The 22,330-nt window shown below is 29.4% G+C and overlaps 1 protein-coding gene across 4 annotated transcripts in view; it reads left to right on the top strand.

Annotated features, from left to right (window-relative positions):
• Positions 1 to 55: 55 nt before the first annotated feature.
• Positions 56 to 22,330, top strand: part of LOC105837366 (dnaJ homolog subfamily C member 13) — an 88,579-nt gene continuing 66,304 nt past the window's right edge. Inside the window, exons 1-4 of one of the 4 annotated variants that reach the window (XM_036288236.1) lie at positions 56 to 522; positions 871 to 1,135; positions 17,977 to 18,822; positions 19,202 to 19,570. In XM_036288236.1, the coding sequence (XP_036144129.1) occupies positions 452 to 522; positions 871 to 1,135; positions 17,977 to 18,822; positions 19,202 to 19,570 (1,551 nt within the window). In that variant the 5' untranslated portion in view covers positions 56 to 451. Of the gene's footprint in view, positions 523 to 870; positions 1,136 to 16,179; positions 16,298 to 17,976; positions 18,823 to 19,126; positions 19,571 to 22,330 lie in introns of those variants that run through there. The other 3 variants (XM_036288235.1, XM_036288237.1, XM_036288238.1) reach the window with 3 other exon arrangements.

The raw sequence follows: 22,330 nt of genomic DNA, 5'->3' as shown, positions 1-22,330 counted from the left end.
ACATGAATTAAATTTGTATTATATTTTTCACAGTACATGCTTAGTACATTCGATGTAAACGCGCTCGTACTAAGGCTTTGGTGCGCACCAAACTTAATACGCGTATTAAGGTTTTGACGATGTAAACTAAGCCAATGGTTGTCAGCCGTGGTCAGCCGTTCTTGAGCATTATGGCCGCTTCCAGGTTAATGAAACTGTCGAAAGTGACATTTGTCAGATGAGAGGAATTAATGAGCATATATAAGTATTAGTTATTTGAATCAAAATCAGCAGCAGTTAAAGTTTATACCTTTCTTCTGGTATCCATACTTTACGTAATAACGGCTGTGTAATTTTATAACTCGTGTATGAGTGTTCTCTGACACCTTTCATCTTGTGGAACTAATATACTCTGTAGTATAAGTAAAACTATATTTGAAACGATACGATTGCGTCCACAAGAAATGAAACAATGATGCCAATAAAGGACAATCAGGATGTGGCATGCTTTTTAGTTACCAAGCATTCAACATGGAAGGGAAAGTAAGTGCATTGCTTTTATATACATTTCATTTTAGGCATATTAACTCATGTTTTTTTGTTTAAATGACGGTATTAGAAAGAGATGTAAATGTGAATTAATGTCCAACTAATTAAATAAAATTTTATTGCTTGATATTTAGTAAGTTTAATAAGATATACCTGTTTACATATAAAATTTATGACAACTGTGTCAAAGATACCTGTTATTTATATATGTAATTATTAAATAAAAATAAGCTTAAAATTACATGCTCTCTTTATTTTAGACATGTCGAAAGAAACTATAAGTTTTTTTGATAGAAGAATATTTTTACAATATTATGTATAACAGTAAATTATATATTTTAGATACAAACGTATCTTCTCTATTGGCTCTATGGGAATAACAACGTATAATCCTGGCACTTTAGAAGTGACTAACAAATGGGAATATTCTGATTTTATAAGTGTACAGCCAATAAATAGAACTCAGTTAGGTTCTCATGAATTTACTATAACTGTACGTAAGGAACGAAAAAATGAGACTATGAAATTCAGTTCTGAACATAGACCACATTTATTAACAGAAGCGCTTAAATACAGAAATCAGTTTGAAAAATCTAAAGAATTTTTGGTAAGTTTACACACATATACATAAGTACTTTTTTTTTCTCTTTTCTTGGTACATGTAAACAAAGTTTAAATAAAATGTTTAAATAAAATGATTTAAAAAATGTTACATGTAAACGTAGATAGTTTAAAACATAGATAATATAGTTTAAATTTTAATGTGTTTGAAAGATAAAATTATGCATTATTTTTTTTAGATAATTTTACCTTTGTTTATCTGTTATTTTGAATTTGGATATTTTCTATTTTGATTTTGCAACCCACAAATATTTTTCATTAATCAAATAGATTTTGGTTCTTTTGGTAATCATATTGGATATACCATTTTAAATTTTGATTTTTAAATTTTTTATTTTATATTTAGCAAAAAAAATCCACTAAGACCTAGTTCCACAATAATTTTATATAAAAACAAATTTATTTATTGGACATGATTAATTAAATTCTGGTTAAACCAAGTTGTAGAACTGGACCTTGGTATCAATTTTTATAAAAATTGAACCAGTTGAAAACAAATAGATGTGTGTTATATAGCATCAATGCCGTCAAAGGGCTTAATCCTTAGTAATTACTCTGAAGTTTATCTGACCCCAACATCAATATTACAAGTACCAAACTCTTAAAAGCATAAAAAATTGAAAAAGTTATGAGCTTTTAAAAAGTTTTTTATTTTTTCAAGAATTTTTCTCAATATTTTAAATACGAAGATTGATTATTTAAGCAAATAATATTTCAAGAAGGTCAATGATTGAACAAATATAAGGCAAAGATAAAAATTTTGTAATCTTTATTGTTATGTACATACACGAGATAGATATAAGATTAAAGCATTAAAGAATTATTGAAAAGTTGCGAAACATTTTGACTTTACTCAGTCCTTTTCAATCGCATAAGATGTAATAAAATTAACAAGGAGAAGTGCAATAAAAAGAGAAAAAAAAAACAAAAAACGCAAGAGTTTACATTAAGTAAAAAGATAAACAATGCAAAAAATATTTCACAAAATTGTAGAATGATATAAATTGGGACGTCAAAAACAATAGTATGTCGAGTTATAAAATAAGCTAAGTCAGATTTTAAGTAAGATCAAACATATCGTTAAGTTCATAAACCCTGAGTCCGAAATTACGTTCCTTGTGTAAACAATAACATGTGGAGAAATCGGTACAAAGTGGAATCGGGGCGTCAGGCGAAGTAAAATTATTAAGAATGTGCAAGATTCTATGATACTTCGAGAGATAAGTTTTTTTGTTGTTCTTAAGCAAAAAAAACGGAGAATAGTTTCGATTGCATTGAGCAGATACTTGTGAAAGCACAACTTGTGGAAGTAAGTGTGCCTTAGTTAATTGGTAAAAGAATGAAAAGTACAAAGATTTAAAAAATTATATCGTAAATTATATAATGGATGTACACGGAACCACAGTCAAAAGGAAAATCGACGAAAGTCGTTCTTTGTACATGCATTATATAATTTACGATATAGTTTTTTAAATCTTTGTGCTTTTCATTCTTTTACCAATTAACTAAGGCACACTTCCACAAGTTGTGCTTTTACAAGTATTTGATCAATGCAATCGGAACTATTCTCCGTTTTTTTTTTGTTTAAGAACAACAAACTTATCTCTCGAAGTATCATAGAATCTTGCACATTCTTAATAATTTTACTTTGGCTGACGCCTTCGCCCGATTCCACTTTTAATCGGTTTCTCTACATGTTATTGTTTACACAAGGAACGTAATTTCGGACTCAGGGTTTATGAACGATATGTTTGATCTTACTTACAATCTGACTTAGCTTATTTTATAACTCGACATACCATTGTATTTGACGTTCCAATTTATATATTATTCTACAATTTTTGAAAATTTTTTGCGTTGTTTATCTTCTTACTTAATGTTACTCTTGCGTTTTTTTTGCGTTTCTTCCTTTTTTTTATTGTACTTACTTCTTCTTGTTAATTTTATTACATCTTATGCGATTGAAAAGGACTGAGTAAAATCGAAACGTTTCGCAACTTTTCAATAATTCTTTAATGGTTTAATCTTATATCTATCTTGTCATGTTGTATGTGTGTAACAATAAATATTAAAAAATTTTTATCTTCGCCTTATATTAGCTCAATAACTTTCATTGACTTTCTTGGAATATTATTTGCTTGGCATAACCGAGCGTTTCACATCTAATTGATTATTTAAATTATGAAATCAATGGCTGCGTTTAGCAGAAAAAGCAGCTTTGCAACTGTTGTAAAATTCTTCAACACGATTGGTTTTTGCTCTTATTGTTAGTTCCTGTTAGATCTAAACGTATAAACCAGTTGTGTTGAAGAATTTTACAACAGTTGCAAAGCTGCTTTTTCTGCTGAACGCAGCTATTTTCTTTAATATACAAATCATGTCTAGGAATTTTTAGTTGTTAATAGGACATATACTTTTGGTGCAGTAAACGTTCAAAGTTGTTGGGGTTAATAATAACCTTATGTGAGTAGTGGTTTGTTTTTTATTTCTGCACTATCGCACTAGTGCAATAAGTTAGAATGAGAAAAAATATATTTGTTTTATTCTAACTTATTGCACCAGTGCAGGAATAAAAAACAGACCTTAGATTATTATTGAATTTTTTAGAGGTGTGATTACAAAGGGTTAATAATATAAATATTTTATAATACAATATACATATATTTGAAATAAATTACTTGGAATATTAATTTATTTTTTAAATTTTATTACTATGAAGATTAGTATAAAGAAATTTATATATATAAAATTGCAGTGCTGTGCTTAAATAATTGAAAATTATCTAGATAAAGATAAAATTAATTATATGTAAACATCTTACAAATAATACTACGCAAATGTCACACATCGATTTTGATAAGCTTAGAATATGGTTTATAGTTTAGGTCAGAATAAGAGACTTTTTTTTTATACGGGCTTATATGGTTGTTTTCAAGGGAAAACATTTTCTTATAAAATTTAATTTCGATAGTACTCTACAGCAAATATCATCAAAACAATAAAAAAATTTTTTTTATTTTTGAATAAAGGTTTTATAGTTTTTAATAATCTTTATAATGCAATTAGATTTTTTAGAAGTAATTTAGAAATACCATCATATGCACCTCTATCTGTATTAGTTTTTGACGTTATTACTACTTTCTGATTTATGCAATCTGTTTTTTGGCATTTAATAAATTCTTTTTTACAATAAATGATAATTTGGAATCTCTGGCTCTCACCCACCATGCAAAAATAAAAAAAAACGAATAACGCAATGTTATGAGCTATTTGAGCTCCTACATGCCACAAATTAAGCATTTTTAGCTCGTTATTCCGAGAAGGGATTTAACACTTTTTGTGGGAAGAGGGGGCTGAGTTTACGTCACTACTTAAAAATTAAGATATTGAATTGATTGTTACGGGAGAATTATGAGCTATTTATGAGCTCTCAAACTGATATAAATTTAATTTTTGAGCTCATCCCTTTAAGTCTTAAACAACCGCCTAATAAGTGCAACTCGAGAAAAATAAAAAAAAATAATGCAATTAAGAATTAAGTATGTAGCGTATATTTCAAAGATTCACTCTTAAAATGCATACATTTTGAATTTTGAGTTGTAATACTTCTTTACAACTTCTTTACAATAAATTCGTCGTCCCCAGCACAAGAGAGAACTGTACTTCAAATGAGGCAGACTATTCATTTTACAACTAAATATCGTTTGTCGATTTACGAATTCATAAAATATGTGTGTTTCGACTTTTGAGCTGCAACTTCTTTACGATAAAGTCGCCTCAAATCTCTCCAGCATAAAAGAGAACTGTATTTAAAATCAGGCAGACTGTTTATTTCATAATTAAAAAAAAAACGTATACTAAATTCGCCAAATTTATATAATAATATAAAAATATATAATAATAAATATATCAAATATTAACAAAAAATTTGAGATTGACATACTTTATATTTAAAATTTGTTTTACAAAATATTAAAAAATTATGTAATTTTATTATTTTAATAAATTAATTTTAAGGAAACATAATTAATAAGTTATATCATAATTATAACTTATAATTTTTGTCATACAACAAGAACATAATACGGTAATATTAGAAACAAAGTTGCAATTTAATGATCAAAATACATATACTTTGTGAGCTCGCAAATCACCAAATAATTTAGTTGTGAAACAAATAATTTTCCTTATTTTAAGTATAGTTCTGTTTTATGCTAGGAAGGTTTGGGATGATTTTGTCGTAAAGGGGTTACAGCTAAAAAATCGAAATGCACACATTTTATGAGCTCGAATATCAACAAATGATATTTAGTTGTGAAATAGTCTACCTCATTTTAACCCTAGAATGGCTTACTGGGATAAATTTGTACCCCAACGCGAATTTGATTTCATTTCCTAATTTAGCAGATGAATGGATCGACTCGGGGCACTGACCATAATTCAATTTAAACTCTTAAGAATCGAAAAAGACACTGGCTGGCGTCGAGACGTTATTAATTTCCGAGCATTACGAATATAAAGTAAAAATGGGGTACGAATATACCTAACCTAACGTTTGTGTATGTATTTGTTCGAATATCGGAAAAAAGTTTATAGTAAAAATTACTTTGTATGATAGTAGTTATGGACCATAAGAAGAAATAGAAGAATTATACCATAAATAGTGTAAATACTATGGTAATAAAAACATAGTAAAAATTTTCATAATTTCTTGTTTCGCGCTCATTATTTACTATAATCATTTTTGTAATAAAATTTTTTTGGTGTATGAAATAGTGTTTTTTCGTGTTTGTATTTTTTTAAAAAGCAAACCGCGATTGTTTTCAGCGGCTTCGCGTCTTTGTTACCGATCAAAGAAGCCGCAAGATCTGTATGCAAAATGATTATAGTAAATAGTGAGCACGAAACAAGAAATTATGAAAATTTTTACTATGTTTTTATTACCATAGTATTTACACTATTTATGGTATAATTCTTCTAAAATTTCTTCTTATGGTCCATGCCGATTCCGACGCTGCGAGATCTATAGCCGATACCAATGTCGCTATTACAATTACTTTTATAAAAAATCGCCGCTTAGACTTTATATGTTTACATTTCGTTCAGATGGGCACTCGCTGTAGAAAGATTGGTGCAACATTTCTGTGTGTGAAAATCACAGGACAATACAGTGTGGCGAGTGTCGTTTGGAGTCATAAAAATATTTTAAGGATTCTTTTTACTTTAATAATATATTCGATATTTAAAACAGAAACAGTTTTATAGCAAAATAAAAATGATTGTCTTTATTCATTTTTTAATTTTTTTTAACTTGTTTTTTCCAACTTTTATTTGTCAAAATAATTATACTTTTTAAACGATACCTAAAATCCATTTTATCCTAGGTCTAGATTTATATCTTTTACTTTTCCAAAACTGTTCGGTTTTTTAAAATTCGTTAATTGACGAAAATACGATAGATTTTCAAAAAGAAGTCATTTTTGCGATTTTTTAAAATCTTATTTTGTTTAAGTTAATGTTTCATGTGTTTAATGATAATTAATACTATTACAGATTACACCATAGTTTTTGAAATTTTTCAAAAAATTCGACGAAGGAATTCATGTAGCACAATATTGATTTTAGTTCAATGCAGCACGTTTGGGAACGAATGGGGGGTACATTTTTAATCCGGTAAAATGTTTGAGGTCGAAAAATATAGCTATATGGTTTTAGAGTTAAGTACAGTTAAGTCTTTCTTGTGCTGAGGAGGTTTGAGGCAATTTTATCGTAAAGAAGTTGCAGCTCAAAAGTTGAAATGTATGCATTTTAAGAGTTAATTATTGGAATTTTGTACGCTACATTCTTCACATAATTCTTAACATGTTTTATTATTTTTTCTAACATTTTTTTCTTGCATTTGTTAGGGGATTGTTTGAGGGTTAAAGGAATGAGCTCAAAAATGAAATTTATATTAGAGCTAATAAATAACTCATAATTCTCCCGCAACGATCGATTTGATATCTTCATTTTTAAGTAGGGGGGAGGGGGGCTGAATCGACGCATAGAGATATAAGAATAGAATACATAAGACAGTTGAAAAAACGATAGAGAATTAGAAAGAGAGCGCTAAATAAAGGCCTCTCTATCTTTGTTCAATCGTGCATGCGCAAGAGTACTGTTTTGAAATCTGCCGAGTCTGCGCCCGTGCATCGCGTGATATGTCAATGCAGAATAATAAATTGACGATTTTTAATGGACAGTAATATCTATATATTTATCTATATGTTTAATTTAATAATAAGTTCAATTATACTATGTTATGTTCTTTAAAATTTTGTATTGTTACACTTTTTGTAGCAAAATAAAATATAATTATAATTCTAGAATTCAATCTTTATTATTTATTTTGACGGCTATACATAAATATTTTTTTAGCAGAATAATTATAATTCTTATACGTGCTTATTCTTAACGTATAGTTATATAAAATGTCTTTATATTTCATTTTTTGTCATAAAAAATAAAAATTTCCAAAAGTTACACGTGATCCCCTCATACCTATACAAGTTAAAAAGCAAATGCATTGTTAACGTTGCCATCACGTACGTGTATCAATATTATATTGATACACTAAACTATTTAAGTTGTGCCTCAGGGAATTTAAAGTTTATATTTATTTTTATAAATAATAATAATTTTTTAGTGTTCTACGATTTCTTATTATCTTTATAATTTTAATTTCTCATAAAAGACTCAAACTAATATTGTACTCTAATGCTATATGAAATAAGCGCACTTACAGCTTGTTCACTGACTCTGCACATGCGTCATTAGACAAAGACAGAAGGGTCTTTATTCTAGCTTTCTCTTTTTATCTCTCTATCGCAGCCATTTATATGATAATATACAACACGCGCTCTATTTTTATATCTCTATGGAATTGACGTCGACTCAGCCTTCTCCCCTCTACAAAAAGTGTTATATAATGACGAGCTGAAAATTTTTAATTTGTGGCATGTAAGATTTTATAAATAACTTATAATATTGCGTTATTTGTTTTTTATTTTTGCATATTGGAAGTGCCAACTCGACAGAGGTTAATTGGAAGAAAATATCATTAAAGTTAACCCTTAACTGACACATGGCGTTATTTGGACTTTTTTTAATGGTGTAAATCTCCGTGATCTTAACGGAATTCAAACTTGTTTTTTAAAGTTAAAATTTAAATTTTGATAAAACTATTATAAAATCTTCTGACAAAAACTTTTAGATATATGTAAAAAAATGTTTGTATTAAAATATTAATAACTTTTGAAATTATTCAAAACTTTTTCATGCTGGGGTCTAAACATAGATAGGGAAACCGGGGCTGACCCTCCTAAGATTTTTAAATCACGTTTTGTCTAAAATAAAATGGATTGCAATAAATAAAGTACTATTGGATAGCTTATTGCAAATGGCGCAACTTTTTACGAAATAATTGGCGATATAGTATCTATTATTAATTCTGAGATATAAAAAAATTTTGATTTTTTCAAAACTTGGGGTAAATCCGACCGCCGAGGTAAACTCGATCCCCCATTATTTTTGATTATTTAACTCGAACTTTTCAAATTTGTTATGTTAGGGTTTTTTACGTGAAATGAGAATCAGACTTATTTGTGATACAAAACTTAATCTTTAGTTGATCTTTTAAATTCCAGCACAATTAACAAAATAAAGAGATTAACAATAACATTAAGAAATAAAATAAAATCTAACAAATACAAAAAATAAACATGTTTTAAAACAATTTTTAAAAAAATATAATTGCTGAAATGTAGAGAAATACAAAACAAAAAATTATTCTTTATCCGTATCTTTATCTTTTTCACAGTAATCAACAGCTGTATTGAAAAAAAAGATCGAGTAGAACAAACCAAGTTCCTGAATTGAGTGAAATTAGTTACGTCAACTACAATTGAATCAAATTAGATAAAAATTTAGTCTGTTCAACAATCTGAGTAAGAGTTTTAACTAAAAAATTTGCTTAAAAGTAAAAGGTTAAAACAAATAAAATGTAGTTATAGATATATATATGTATAGACATTATAAATATTCTTTCAACTACGATAAAGGTTGATCTAACTGCGTTGAATTGATCGATTACTATTTCAGAGTAAAAATTTATGTTATGAGTAATTTTGCTTATCGATCAATTCAACGCAGTTTTTGTCCAATATAACTGTATTTTTAATTTATTTGACACAATAAGATGTTACAAGAACATAAAAATTATGTTGCAAGAATTAAAGCAACTAGTTTGCCGTATACAACTCTGGAATTATGTTTGTTTAACTCATTAACGCTCAAGCGGACGCATTTTTAACATAATTTTCAGCGATTTTATTTGCAATGTTAAAGATCTATAAAAAATTTAAAAGTACTTTTTATGTGAAATTTTACGCTTTTTCAGAACCTATTGTCAAAATTTACAATCTACTGTAAAATATAATCCAAAAAAGGTTTATGGTGACTTTTAAGTACAAAAATGCGAAAAAATTGCAGAAATTTTTTCAAATATTTTTTTTCACATTAAAATAGTATGAAACTTCAACTCTTTGCAACCATCAGAGCATAAGATAGTTGCACTTTAAGAGTCTATTTTTCAAAATTGTCTGAACTGTTTTTTATTAAAAAATAGCGTCTACTATAAATTACATTTTTTCTTACATGCATTTTTTATGGAATGTCGTATACATGTGTTTTTGGGGTCGCTGATTACGAATCTGGAGTCAGAATTGGAAAATTTTCCAAATTGAAGATGCCGGATCCAATATGGTGGACGATATTAATAAATAATAGGCCAATTTATTTCAATTTGAGTATCTGAGAGCTTTTAAGATCACTGATTACAAATCTGGAATTGGAATTAGAAAGTTAAAAATGACAGACTCAATGTGGCGAGAAAAGGTTTTAAAAAGTGGCCGGATTTACTTATAATTAGATATGTATTCGAATTTTGAGGGTATTTGGGTATTTTTTTTTTTTTTACAAAGTAGATTGTAAAATCTGTGAACTTTTTTTGTGTATCACTTAGAAAAAAAAAACTGTTTTTTTCTTTCATACAAATAACATTGTAAAGTAATAACTTTGCAAGATATTACAGTATTGATTTGTTTGATCTACAATTTTTGACTTCGGCTACGTAACAAGTAATTACTAAAACTTTTAAATACTCAAATTTCAATTAATTAGCCCTTCTTTTCAAAAACTTTTGTTGTCATATTGGATTCATTATTCTAAATGTTTTGATTCTGAGTTTAAATTCATAATCAGCAACTTCAAAATTCGCAGATACCCAAATTGAAATGAATTAGCTCATTTTATAAAACTTGGTATAACCAAAGTGGGTTCGCCATTTTTAATTTTTTTATTTGGATTCCAGATTATAATTAATCATAAAAAACTCAGATACTCAAATTGAAATGAATTGTCATTATTCATTAATTTTGTCCGCCATAGCCGCCATTTTGAATTTTGAAAATGTTCCTATTTTAACTTCAGATTTGTAATCAGCGACCCAAAAACACATGTATACAAAACGCAATTAAAAACGCAAATAAGAAAAAATTTATGCTTCAAAGAATTAAAAGCCAACAATTTCTACTATTTCAAATTTATTGCCTTATAACTTTACAAATTTATGTCTATTGTTATACAGGGTGTAATGGAAACCTTTCGACAACGTTTATGAACAGGTAGAGCGCATTAAACTGAATAGAAAAGTCCTTTACCGTTTTTCTATTTTTGCAATAGTTAACGAGTTATGAACTTGTAAAATTTGCTGTATTAGCCCGGCCTACCGGCAAATGCAAGCGCGCCGGGCTCCCTCTCCAGCGCTTGAGCCTAGAGATTGCTTGGCGCGCGGGGGGAGTTATTACAACAAGCGACAATGGTTACGCACGAGCGACGCGTAACGCTGGATTCTCTCTTTGACCTATGATAGTTCCTTGCATTTTTAAAATAAAAATAAAATTGTCTAACGACAAAAAGTATGTGCGTACGCGAACATACATATGTACAAAAAAATATAAATTCTAATGCTTAAAAAAGCAATTAATAAATTTATTTGTTTTTATTTAGCAAATAACGATTATTTTTAATAAAAGATATTTTGTTGATGATATTCTTAAACGTAAACTGTCATCATAAATTTTAGAAGAAACTGTTCATGTGCTCGAAAAAATAATTTATACTCTTTCAAAGAACATTACAAAATTTTATCGATTAAAAATCAAAATAACAATAAAATTTTAGTTTTAACTTTACATTTATAATTAAAAATTAAATAAGTAAGAAATTTATGTTTCAATAAAATTAATGCTTGCGATAGACTTATAATGTACGAAAAAAACTTTATAGTAAAAATTACTGTGGTAAGTAGTCAACGCGGACCAAGGAGGAATTATGTAAATTTTTGTTTTTTATCAAATTACAATAGTATTTATTTACACTACTTATATGGTATAATTCTCTAAAATATTTTTTTACAGTTTGTGGTTACTATCATAAATAATAAATCATAAATAATTTTACTATAAAATTTTCTCCGTGCAGATTTACGAATATATGAATATATGAATAGATGAACTTATGAAATGTTTGAAAACTTACAAACAATATTTATTTAAGGCAAATTTTTTGTATGTAATTTGTGTGTGTGTGTGTACATACAGGAAAAGGTTAAATGTTATTTGTTATTTGTTCGACCGCTATTACTACTATTTATGCTGATTGCTATATACGCACACAGAGAAAATATAATTCTAGCGTTAAAAACATTAATTATTCAATTTTAATTTTGTTTTTTTAAATGATTATCTTTAAGGGGTTACACCAATCTAGACGGTCGAAAAACAGGCCTAACTTTGAAATTTTATTCCTCCTAAACGGGTAGTGGGAATTAAATAAAATTTTGTGTGATTATTGACTTATGTTTCGACAATATAAAAAAATTTTTTTATTAAATAATGGCGACGGAAAGCAGAAATATGGCCGCCGACACACATTGAGGTTTGGAAAAACGCATTTTGCGGTGACCACTGTCCCGTCTAAACGATCCATCTGAAACAAAAAAAAACAAAATGGTGTTTTTAAGCTAACAGTTGTGGTTTGTCGGTGACGATCGCCGATTGTCGATTTTATCGTTTGTTACAAAATGGCGATGAGTTAAAGTTAAAATTTAAAAATAACGGAAAATTTTTGTCCTTTTCATTTTTTTTAATTTTTAATGAAGATCGATTAAAAAAAAAATAGATCGTCACCGACAAAAGAATGTTTCTGAGAGTATTGTGTAAAAATTTGAAAACGATCAATCGATTAGTTTTTGAGATCTCGTGGTCACCGTCTTTGAAAACCATGTTTTGAGAAAAACGCGTTTAAAGTTTCAAGTTTAGTTCTACTATTGTTAACAGCCGAATTTTGCACTTTACCTCTAGTCGGCAATTCCGGGGCCATATGAAATTCTTTCCACATCAATAGCAGCAGCGCTCTGTGAAGACTTTTGTTGATGGCGAGCATTCCTTCCTCTGCGCGTCGCCTGCGCTCGTAGTTCGGCCACATTGATGCGCGCTTGGTCTTGATTTTTGCAATATGCAGCAATTCTTTTATTATCATTAATAAATATGCGGCAGCACCTTCATTAAATGTGTATGCAGCAATATTGGCAGCAATTTGCATAACGTGTGCACCGCTGTGATGCACTTTGGCGCTATGTGCCCAATCAGATTGTTCAAACTTTCGTTAACGTTTTGCGTAAATCCACCGACGCATTTCTCCAGTAAATTATTACTAGAAAATTGTTTTCAAATATTGGACGAATGACTTTAATCACATCATCGTCCAGTGGCGATTTATGTTGATATTGCTCCAATTCGAGCACTCGAACGCTCGATCCCGTTTTACTCAACTCTCTGTAATTTCGGTATTTTTGCAGATATCAACATAAAATTTTCAGGATATATTCTCGAAACTTGAAGCTTCAAGAAAATGTAATTAAAAAAAATCGATTTTTTTCCCGCTAGGTTGGTGTAACCCCTTAATGATTAAAAAAGAACTGTAATAATAAACTCCTTACTTTTTTTTACATAAAACAAATGTATGTACACAAACACACAAATTACATACTATAAAAAAAACGCCTTAAATAAATATTGTTTGTAAGTTTTCAAACATTTCATAAGTTCATATATTCGTAAATTTGCACGGAGAAAATTTTATAGTAAACTTATTTATGATTTATTATTTATGATAGTAACCACAAACTGTAAAAAAATACTTTAGAGAATTATACCATATAAGTAGTGTAAATACTATTGTAATTTGATAAAAAACATAAAAATTTACATAATTCCTCCTTGGTCCGCGTTGACTACTTACCACCATAGTAATTTTTACTATAAAGTTTTTTTCGTACATTATAAGTCTATCGCAAGCATTAATTTTATTGAAACATAAATTTCTTACTTATTTAATTTTTAATTATAAATGTAAAGTTAAAACTAAAATTTTATTTTGTTGTTATTTTGATTTTTAATCGATAAAATTTTGTAATGTTCTTTGAAAAAGTATAAATTATTTTTTCGAGCACATGAACAGTTTCTTTTAAAATTTATGATGACAGTTTACGAATACAGTTTAAGAATATCATCAACAAAATATCTTTTATTAAAAATAATCGTTATTTGCTAATAAAAAAAAAAAATAAATTTATTAATTGCTTTTTTAAGCATTAGAATTTATATTTTTTTGTATATATGTATGTTCGCGTACGCACATACTTTTTGTCGTTAGACAATTTTCATTTCATTAAAAAAATGCAAGAAACTATCATAGGTCAAAGGAAGAATCCAGCGTTACGCATCATGCGTAGCCATTGTCGCTTGTTGTAATAACTCCCGCGCGCCAAGCAATCTCTAGGCTCAAGCGCTGGGGAGGGAGCCCGGCGCGCTTGCATTTGCCGGTAGGCCGGGCTAATACAGCAAATTTTACAAGTCCATAACTCGTTAACTATTGCAAAAATAGAAAAACGGTAAAGGACTTTTCTATTCAGTTTAATGCGCTCTACCTGTTCATAAACGTTGTTGGAAGGTTTCCATTACACCCTGTGTACTAATAAATAAATTTATAAACTAATAATAGATTATGCATAAAACAGTTTTTGACAAAGAATTCATAGAAAAATTTAGAAAAAATCTAAAATATTAAAAAATATTAAAAATTGTCCATTTGATCGAAAATAAACTGCGAATATGGTCTAGGAAAATTAGACTTTTTGGGGAAAAAAATTGATAACTCAGGTTTGACTGAGCGTAAAGCACAATTAATATGTGTAGATTAAGATAGATTTAATTGATACTCGCAAAAAGCTGAGGGTTATTGCAAAATTACGGTTGAAGTGAGAAAAAAGCAGTTTTTTGCTTGCGCCTTGTAAACTAAAAATGGAATCGAAAGTTTTAAATAAAATTACGTAAGTAAAAATGACTTTTGAAAAAATTTTTTTTTGTAAATTAAGTATTTTCGGACACGTACATGCATTTTAGAACATAATTATGTATATATTTTAAGTTGAACATCTACAATGGAAATTAGAAATCCAGAATACTTTGAGCAGACCAATAAAATTCAGCATTTGGCAAATATTGGGAAGATTGGACATTAACTAATAAATTTAAAAAAAGATGTTTTTATTGTTTATACAAAAATGATAAAAATCAATCAATGTTGTACTCGATGCAACAAACCCGTTTGCGATGATTATCGTTTAAATTGCTGTCGCGACTGTTTTTAAACTGTTCTTTTTCTATTTTTATAACAAAATTTTGTATTTTTACGATGTATTAAATAATAATTTGTTAAAACTTTAAGCAGAAAAAATAATTGTAGATTTATTGATGTTTCTCTATTTTACAACACCATTCATCATCCTCAAAAAATACCAATTTTTATACGCTGAAATTGGATATCTGCTTTTATTCTACGTTGATCAGACATTTTTTTTGTAAAGAGGAACTTTTTTTTCCTGAAATTGACTAAAAAAAATTTTTCAAAATTTTTACCATTACTATATATTTTTTTAAGAATTAGCTTTTTTTATTGGTTTTTCTCATTGTTTATTAAAAAATACATATCAAATTTGGGAGAAGGGGATAATATAATGGTAGTTTCTTAAAGAAAAATGTTTAAAGAGTATACATGATTTTTTTCAGATTTTTTAAACCATTATTTATATGGTTATAAGGGCGAGGACGAAAATGACCCATAGGGAGGGATAGAAGGTCCCGAAAAACACGGGAGGGATTGAGGGTTAAGTACCTCAAATAAACGTGTAAAAAATGAGCTTAATTAACAATTAAATAACTTTTAAAATATTACGCTTTCAAAATGGGGTAAAATGCATTTGCTATTTTTCTTTAAATTAAAAAAAAAACATTGTCCTAGCTTGCTTAGAAGCCGAGATATTTTTTTTTTAATTTTTGTTGCTACAGTTATAAATATTAAGGGCTGAAATTTTGACAGCGTCTCATTAAATAGTTAAAGTAACCTTTCCTAAAAGTTCGAAGCGATTTATGAAGATTGACCACGGTAAACGTGTTAACAAAAGTGTCACACGAGAGCGGCGAGGCCGCGCGCACGTCCGCTGCTACGCGGCCAAGCGCGCGCGTACAAAATTGATCTGGCTCGTTCAAATTACTTTAATCGTTAATATTTCGGGAACTAAGCGTCCTAGAAAGACGATTTTTTTTAAACTATCTCGAGACAAGATCAATGAGCTAAACTATTTTCTTATATCTCCTCAATAATTCTTATATCTCCAAATACCTCCTATAAATAATACCTCCTCAATTTTGCAATAACCCTTAGCTTTTTGCGAGTGGAAAATGTATCTTATTCTACACATACTAATTGTGCTTTACGCACAGTCAAACCTGAGTTATCAATCTTTTCCTAAAACTGCCCCTTTTCAAGTTAATTTTTCTGGACTAATATCAATCCTATTATTTTCAGTGATAATAAGCTGTTAATTTTTCAAATTTTGACAAATTTGAAAAATATATCCTTGAAGTACAACTATTTTGTGCACTGATGCTTGCAAAAAGAGTTGGAGTTTTTGTATTATTTTAAGGTAAAAAAATATTTAAAAAAAAATTTTGCGATTTTCTCGCATTTTTCTACTTAAAAGTTGCTATAACTTTTTTGGAGTTTATTTTACATAAATTTTGACGATAGATTCTATAAGAACGTAAAATTTTACGTAAGAAATGATACTTTCTAAATTGGTAATTATTCAGTTTAGGGGAGGTAGCTCCGATGACGTTGACCTTGACATATGTTATCAAGGTCACTCTCCTGAGTGACATCCATGCCTGTACTTTACCACAAGGGTTTGCGACTTTAGATTTTAAAATTGTGGCCAAATAGTGAATTAAAAATGTTTGGTTAGGTTAGGTTAGGAAAAAATACGGGTGGGGTGCAGGGGGAGGAACGGAACCCCTCATCCGCCCACATGTTCTCTGCACCACACTTTGCATATGGATTAACAAACACGCAAATGACGCATTTTATATATTATTAAATAATATAAATTATATATATTTTGGAAATTAACCCTTAAATGCATGATTTTTTTTTTTAATGAATTTTCAGCTCAATATGATACAATAAAAGGAGCACAATAAGGGAAAAATAAGAAAAAAATTCCATGTTATTGTTTTTTTTTGTTATTGTTTTTTTTGTTTTTTTTTTTATTTTTTTCGCACAGCGTGACGGAAAACACTCGAGCGGTATGTAGGCAATCGACTACAATGTGTGCTTAGTCGTTTTCGTACATACGCTCAACGCTACCCACCTAGATATGGCATGTTGCCAAATGGCAACATGATGCATTTAAGGGTTAAGATAGATAACAGTGATTGTGCAATTTAATTCTTTCTATATCAATAATAAAGACTTAAGAATTATAAATTTTTTACTTGTACTGTACTATGGGTTTGTGATTCTATCTGACACCATATAGATAGAATTGTGGTATATATACATTAATCTCAAATATCTCAATACATACTCAAAATATTGAACGTCTGTGGCGTTATTCGAGCTGGAATACCACGATATGGCACCCAAAAAGAACACTTTATTATATAATACTATACGTATTATATAGCTGAATTTATTTTTAAACGCAAATATAATTATTCCGAACAAATTGATAAATTCTTTGAAATTATGGCTTCAATGTATCCTATTCAAGATTAAATAAAATTATTATTATATATAAATATTTCATACTCTCCTATATTGCAAAGTGTGGTGCAGAAAACGTTTGGGCTCCGCCTCTCCCCCTGCACCCTTCTCATATTTTTTCATAACTTAACCTAACCTAACCTAACCTAATCCAAACATTTTTAATTCGCTATTTGACTACAATTTTAAATCTAAAATCGCAAACCCTTGTGGTAAAGTACAGGCGTGGACGTCGTTTTACCCTGTAAGCAGAAGGGAATAGATCTCGCTACGCGTGGAAAGTTGCAAAACCATTTGATGTACTCCTATACTGAATAATTATGTGTCGTATTTATGAAACTTTTTTGTTAATAACTTTTTAACGAATCACGAGCGACGGCTAAAATCTTTTGAAGGTCACTTAGGAGGGTGACCTTGATAACATATGTCAAGGTCAAGGTCATCGGAGCTGCCTCTCCTAAACTAAATAATTACCAAAATAAATTATCCTAATAATATAATGTTAGTATAATATAATGTTAGTTATTTATATATTAATGTTGTAAATAATTATATTTGTAGAGATATCCAGCTTATAAACATCATTGGTCCGATACAAGATTACCTATTGTATTAGAAATAACACCATACAGTCTTGATCAATTAGATCCTGCAACAAATATGGTATTAGCTAGTTATTATTACAAAGATTTTGAAGGGCTTCTGACGATGAAAGATTATCCTAATGGATTTGTTATTGTATGTGGTGGATTTGGACGTCTGCATCTTTTTGCTTCTAAACATATGGAAGAGATAAAAAAGAAATTGCAAGAAGCAGCATTAAATAATCTGGGCATTAATATAAAAATGTTAAAAGAGCTTATAAGGCTCGATGATTTTATTGCTCAAAGATTAGGGAAATTTAGCAGCGATGAACATATAACAAGTGTATCTGAATTTACTGTTCACAAGATCTCCTCTAGGCATTTAGATCCTCAGAGAAGAACACTTTGTCTTTCGGAAACATGCCTATTGGAAAGAGATCCTCAAACATACAATATTTGTACTCTTAGGCCACTGTCAGATATTTTTACTTTGGTTCGTGATAACGATAATCCTCAATTGTTTACTATACAATATCTAAACGGTCAAATGCGCAGTTATACCACAACAAATAGAGATTCCTTATTAGCATCTTTACTGGATGGTGTAAGAGCATCTGGTAATAGAGATGTTCACATCAAGATGTATCCCATAGCTAGAGGTAAAAGACTCGGACCTTTTAACTTACTTGTTGATGAAGAAGTCGAGACGACACATGTTAAATTCCTTCAGCAGCCACCTGGAGGACGTACTTTTGCTGAAATTTTGGAAAGATTTAACGCAAATATACCATACAGTGGACTTAATTATTCCATTACGCAAGACGTAAGATGTGAAGCATTCTTATATTTCTGCGTTTATAACATTATATTTAAGAAATATCTTGAAATAATTATTATGTGTGCACATGTATATAAGTTTGTACAGTACATTGAAGCGGTTAAAGTATTTTAACTGATTGAGAACTGTGGTTAAATCTCTCTTTGAAACTTTATAATAAAAAATATTTAAATTTTTTTATTTTTTCTTACAAAAGCGATATACATAAAAAATTATAAAGTTTCAAAATAAAAGTATTAAATATAAATAGTACATAAAGAGAGACATGAGATATTTTCTGTTTATCTAGGAAGTTGTACCGCTTAAATGGACTGTAACAACATTACAACTTCAAGTACATCGTATCACAAATGATTACTTACAGGGAATTTTTACTGAAAACAAAGATAAGATTATTCTTGGAGCTTTGAATACTTTGATCAACAAGGATCTCGAGACAAATAGCGAGATTGAAGCACAATTCCATGCGTTGCGACGACTAGTAGCTAGCAAAATCGGTTTTGCTGCATTTACAACACTTTCTGGCTTTAGAGAAACTGTTGGTACAAAGGTCGTGAAGGCTTTAAAAAGACAAAATTGTGGTGTTACGCAAGCTGCCATAGATTGTATTTGCGCTTTAATGCAACCAATGCATGACGATTGCGATTTAAGACAAGAACAATTGAACAAAAGTAGTCTGCTTAGCAGTAATAAGTTTCTAGAAAGTTTACTTGAAATGTGGGTTAATCACATTGTAAGTGTTTTATCTTATATTTATTCTTATTATTAGTAATATTAGATTATTCTTCTCTCTAAGGTCTAATTTAAATTTTTACTTTCTATGTAACTTATACAGTTGTTTTTTTAGTATCTACTTTTAGTTTTTTGCCAATTGTATGTATGTGAGTTCAAAAACGAAATTTTCGAAATAATGCGTCAACCTACGTGGTAGCGGTATTGCTTAGTGAGATTAACATTACTATATTTGATGCATCATTATTAGGGTGGAGCAATAAAAAAAATTTTTTATAGATCGGATTCTCATTAGTAAAAAAAGTCTTAAGACATCAAATTAACGTGTGCAAAAGTGCAGTCCGATCGGATAATATCTTCTGTTCAGGGATGGTTCCAAAGTTTCAAAATTTTAGTTAAAATTTCCAAAATACAAGCTTATGGGAAACCTTGCATTTTTTAGTCGAGCTTGTCTTTTTTTACTGGAAACTGTCAGTAAGGCATCATTATATAGTATTACGGTCAAAAGTAGAGTCAACAAAAGTAGAATCAACCCCAAACAAAAAGAGTAAGTAATATGGTAGAACGATCAAAATTCAGATATTTTGGACACTATGCAGAAATCGTAGAATGAGACCACGCACATTTGGTGTTGCTGTTTTGTAACTCTTTGCTTACTTGATTACTTACCAAGCTACTCAGAACCCACCACGTGGAGGTGGCTACACATTGAGTTTCTCCCAAGCCTTACCCAACCACTCTTCCATATAGAACTAAAGAAAATTACAATTTATATTTTGATTTTGTATTAAATTTGAGCATTGTACTTCTTGACTAAAGAGACCAGATTATGTCGTCTCTTGCGTCGTGGCCGGCCACACACTGCAGCTGATGCCTCAATCACGAGCTTGACTGTCCGTCCGACACCTTGTGTATGACAAGGAAAGTGGGAAAATGCTCCACATTGGTTGTTTTTACCATTTCTGTCAATTTCTTGTTGCTCACTTTGCTTAAGACTGGAGGATTCCCTTTCTGTTTGAGTTTGTTAACTCTACTTTTGACAGTAATACTATATAATGATGCTTTACTGACAGTTTCCAATAGAATACAGACACGCTTGACTAAAAAATGCAAGATTTTAACTTAATATATTTGTTTTATATTAAAGATGATTTTGATGTGTTGTCGAAAAAAATTCTAATTTGATGTTAGTATTCTTGCGTTCAGTTTTAGTGGCTTACTTTACATCACAAAGAATGATTTTAATTTGAAAATTTGACAGATTTGATAGTCTATTCACTTTTGAAGTTTGATTATTATTGCCGATAGTAATGGTATTATTTGCCGATATTAATAGTATTATTTTAAGACCATTTTAAGATGCATATGGAAGACAGTATATACTTAAGACAATCTTGAATTACTTGAATATAAAAATTGACCGTGAATACTAATTTAGACATACCGTATCTCAAGATACAATTTGTAAGAGTAAAGAACATTTTTTAATGTTTGATTTTTTAATAAACGAGTAAAATTAAAATATAGAGCTGTTACATAATTTTGGGGACAAAAGTAACTCAAGTAAATAATATTAATCGGAGAGTGATGTCAAAAATAGCCCATTTTGAGGTCCGCAATTTTTGATCCAAATTATGGATTAAATGATAGTTTATAATGAGACATTGATTACAGAAAAATTTCAAATCGTGCCTACTTTTTGTTTCAAAGATGTAAGGAGTTATAGTAGTTAGATTTTTTTACTACAACCCATTGAGACCCATGAATAGATCAGTAACTAAGCAATTAGGAAGAGGATAACAGCATGAAAAACATTTCAAAATTGCAATCTCTCAAAGGGGCTAAATTTTACCTATTTTTGTAATTTCTTAAAACTATATTTTTTCCGTTCTTAATTTCAATTTTATGTTGGAACACAAGAAAATACTAGTACTATCTAATACTAGTGAATTGTGTACTTTATTTTTTTTTGAACACTCTAATGAGCTCGAGACTGCTCAGGACAGAAAGAAGTCCAAACTGAGAAAGAATATTGGTAAATGGTTATTTTATGTTTTGTTAAAAAATCAGAATAAAAAACAACGAATGTCTCGTTTGTCCATACTTCAAGCCTTTCTTTTTTCATTGTCTCCCTCAAACAATGCATTACTGTCAAAATAAATATTACCGTTTTTCTGTGTAAAACAAAGTGAAGAAGTTGCAATGCGCAATTGAATATAACTTTGTTCAACCTTTATGTGCAAAGCGGGTGTATGACATCTCAACAAAAGTTTGGATTTAATTTTGAGTAAGTCATCAAATGAAAATTGAACTTGTCACACCATCTGTTAAATTAAAATTCTTCTTTGAAAACTATTAAATTATCTTTTGAAAGATTCAAGATATACTCAGAAATTTTTTCAATTCCTAATACGTTATAGTTTACGCGTGGCAACCGCAATAATATACAGGGGTTCCCCACATTTCATAGTGCATCAACTTTTAAGAAGTGTTACACACGAAGGTTAAATAGCTACAGAACATAAACTAAGCAATATACAGTAATATTCTAAACAATATGTGGATGTTAAGGAATACTAAGCAGTGTCGTTAGCAAATTAACATATATAGGTTATTGGCGCGCTGTATTCACTTTTTAAAACACACACACACACACACACACGCATGCACACACACACGCACGCATGCACACACACACACAAAACACTACTAAAATATATTTATTGATAATAATCTTGGTGAACTAAATACACGGTTTCTG

The sequence above is a fragment of the Monomorium pharaonis genome, chromosome 6, assembly GCF_013373865.1.
Source record: "Monomorium pharaonis isolate MP-MQ-018 chromosome 6, ASM1337386v2, whole genome shotgun sequence".
In the NCBI taxonomy this organism is placed as follows: domain Eukaryota; kingdom Metazoa; phylum Arthropoda; class Insecta; order Hymenoptera; family Formicidae; genus Monomorium; species Monomorium pharaonis.
This window is presented reverse-complemented; position numbering and strand designations above follow the sequence as displayed.